The sequence below is a fragment of the Dipodomys ordii genome, unplaced genomic scaffold (assembly GCF_000151885.1).
Source record: "Dipodomys ordii isolate 6190 unplaced genomic scaffold, Dord_2.0 Scaffold298, whole genome shotgun sequence".
Lineage (NCBI taxonomy): Eukaryota > Metazoa > Chordata > Mammalia > Rodentia > Heteromyidae > Dipodomys > Dipodomys ordii.
In genome coordinates, this window is record NW_012267514.1 from 304,270 (window position 1) to 306,918 (window position 2,649).

Below are 2,649 nucleotides of genomic sequence, written 5' to 3' on the forward strand. Positions count from 1 at the left end.
AGTGGAGTCTATGGGATTCTTTAAGTACAAGATCATGTCATCTGCAAAGAGGGAGAGTTTTATTTCTTCTTTCCCTATTTGGATCCCCTTTATGTTTGCATCTTGTCTTATTGCTGTAGCTAGGCATTCTAGTACTAGATTGAAGAGAAGTGGAGAGAGTGGACATCCTTTTCTTGTTCCTGAGTTAAGAGGCAATGGCTTTAGTTTTTCACCATTAAGTATAATGCTGGCTGTAGGTTTGTGATATGCAGCCTTTATTGTATTGAGGAATGTTCCATGGATTCCTAAGTTTTCCAAGACATTCATCATAAAGGGGTATTGGATCTTGTCAACTGCTTTTTCTGCATCTATTGAGATAACCATGTGGTTCTTATCCTTGCTCCTGTTGATGTGATGAATTATATTAATTGATTTGGGTATATTGAATCAGCTTTGCATCCCTGAAATGAATCTTGTTTGATCGTGGTGTATGATCTTTTGGATGGATTGTTGAATTTGATTGGCCAAAATTTTTGTTCTGCATCATTCTATCTCAGCTTCCTTTACTCTCTCATTTCTTCCTGTCCCTTCTCCATTAATAACACTGGCTTTGATCTCTCTGAACCAAATGTGCTATTTTGTCCATAGGATCAATGAAAACCAGACTAATGGGGTGAGCTTCATCCTCCTGGGCTTCTCAGAATATCCGGACCTCCAGGGGCCACTCTTCCTGGTTTTCCTCACCATCTACACCATCACTGTGCTGGGCAACCTGGGCATGATCGCCATCATCAGACTTAATCCCAAGCTCCACACCCCCATGTACTTTTTCCTCAGTCACCTGTCCTTTGTGGATTTCTGCTACTCTTCTGTTGTCACCCCCAAGCTCCTGGAGAACCTGATTGTGGAGGACAGAAGCTTCTCCTTTGCAGGCTGTATCAGCCAGTTCTTCTTTGCATGTACCTGTGTGATAACAGAAACTTTTATGTTGGCAGCCATGGCCTATGACCGATTTGTGGCCGTTTGTAACCCTCTCCTCTACACGGTGGCCATGTCCAGGAAGCTGTGTTCTTTGTTGGTGGCTGCATCCTACTTCTGGGGTGTTGCGTGTACTTTGGGAGTCACATACTTTATGTTAACTTTGAATTTCTGTGGGACAAAGGTTATAAACAACTTTGTGTGTGAGCATTCGGCCGTTATTGCTGTGTCCTGCTCTGACTTTTATGTGAGTCAGTTGTCTCTTGTAATCGTTACCACATTCAATCAAATAACCAGCCTGGGCATTGTTTTCACTTCCTATGTGTTTATTTTTGTCACGGTGATGAGAATGCCCTCCACTGCGGGGCGCTACAAAGCATTCTGCACATGTGCTTCCCACCTCACCGCCATTGCTATTTTCCATGGCCCCATCCTTTTCCTCTACTGTTTTCCTACCACCAAAAGCTCATGGTTGTTGGTAGAGATTGCCTCTGTCTTTTACACTGTGGTCGTCCCTATGCTGAATCCACTGATTTACAGTCTTAGGAACAAAGATGTGAAGCAGGCAGCCAGGAGGCTAATCACTTCCCAATTAACATGTCAAAAAATTTGATTCTGGTACTTTGATGTAATTACAAATCAATATAAAATTTATTCTATTCCTATACGTGGAATACTTACACATCTTCCAATATTAAAAAAAATCTCTGCTTCTGACTTATAAATACTATTATATTCATTTATTATTATATTCATATTATTATATTCATTATACACTCAAGCCATTTGAACTAAGTCTTTGATTCAGCTATTTGACCCATTTTATGTTAATACTGTTTCCTTTTTCTTTTACATTTTTATTGTAAAAATGCTGTACAGAGGGGTTACAATTACATGAACAAGGTAATGAGTACATTTCCTATTGAGCATTATTACCTCCTTTTTTCCTTTTTTTAAAAAAATTGGGGCTTGAACTCAAGTCCTCAATTTGCTTGAATTATCTTGTACATGACTGGGTAATCTACCACAGGTAGCATACCTCTGTTTATGTTTTTGGCTGGTTATTTTGGAAATGAAATCTTATGCACTCTTTTATCAAAGCTGGTCTTGAAATATAACTCTCTTTTCTCAGCTTCCTTATTATTCAGAATCACAGGTGTAAGCCAGCAATATCCAGCTGTGTTAGTACTGTATTGAGTGATTACCAGTGAAGACAGCATGTGAACACTTCTTCATAAGTGCTGGATTTTCAAGATGCTCTGAAGATTTGTACTATGGAAATTGAACTCATACTTTCAAATTTCTAGATTGAGATGTATTTAAAAAATCACCATGTCAAAACTATTTCTAGCTGGTGGCTCATGCCAGTGATCCTAGCTACTCAGTAGTCTGAAATCTGAGGATCCTGATTCAAAGCCAGTCCAGGCAGGAAAGCCTGTTGGACTCTTATCTCCAATTAACCACCAGAAAACCAGAAGTGGCACTGTGGCTCAAGTGGTAGAGTGCTATCTTTGAGCTGAAGAGTGCAGGGACAGTCCACTGCAATAATAAAATATACTAGACCCTATGTTGAAAAATGAACTTTACAATTTGGATGGGGGGTGAGGGGGAGTGAAGTCATGGAGATGGGAGGGAAGGGATGGTAGGGGAAAAACAAAGGAGGAGGCAACAATGCTTGATAAGAAATTGACC

The 2,649-nt window shown here is 40.0% G+C and overlaps 1 protein-coding gene across 1 annotated transcript; it reads left to right on the forward strand.

Annotated features, from left to right (window-relative positions):
- The first annotated feature begins 607 nt into the window (after positions 1 to 607).
- Positions 608 to 1,570, forward strand: LOC106001423 (olfactory receptor 5D13-like). Its single transcript, XM_013036518.1, has one exon. It carries the CDS (start codon positions 608 to 610, stop codon positions 1,568 to 1,570), a length of 963 nt encoding a protein of 320 aa, XP_012891972.1.
- The last annotated feature ends 1,079 nt before the right edge of the window (positions 1,571 to 2,649 follow it).

What these genes read in the sequence shown, in the direction of transcription:
- LOC106001423 (XM_013036518.1), top strand. Translation starts at nt 608, where the DNA reads ATGTGCTATTTTGTCCATAGGATCAATGAAAACCAGACTAATGGGGTG.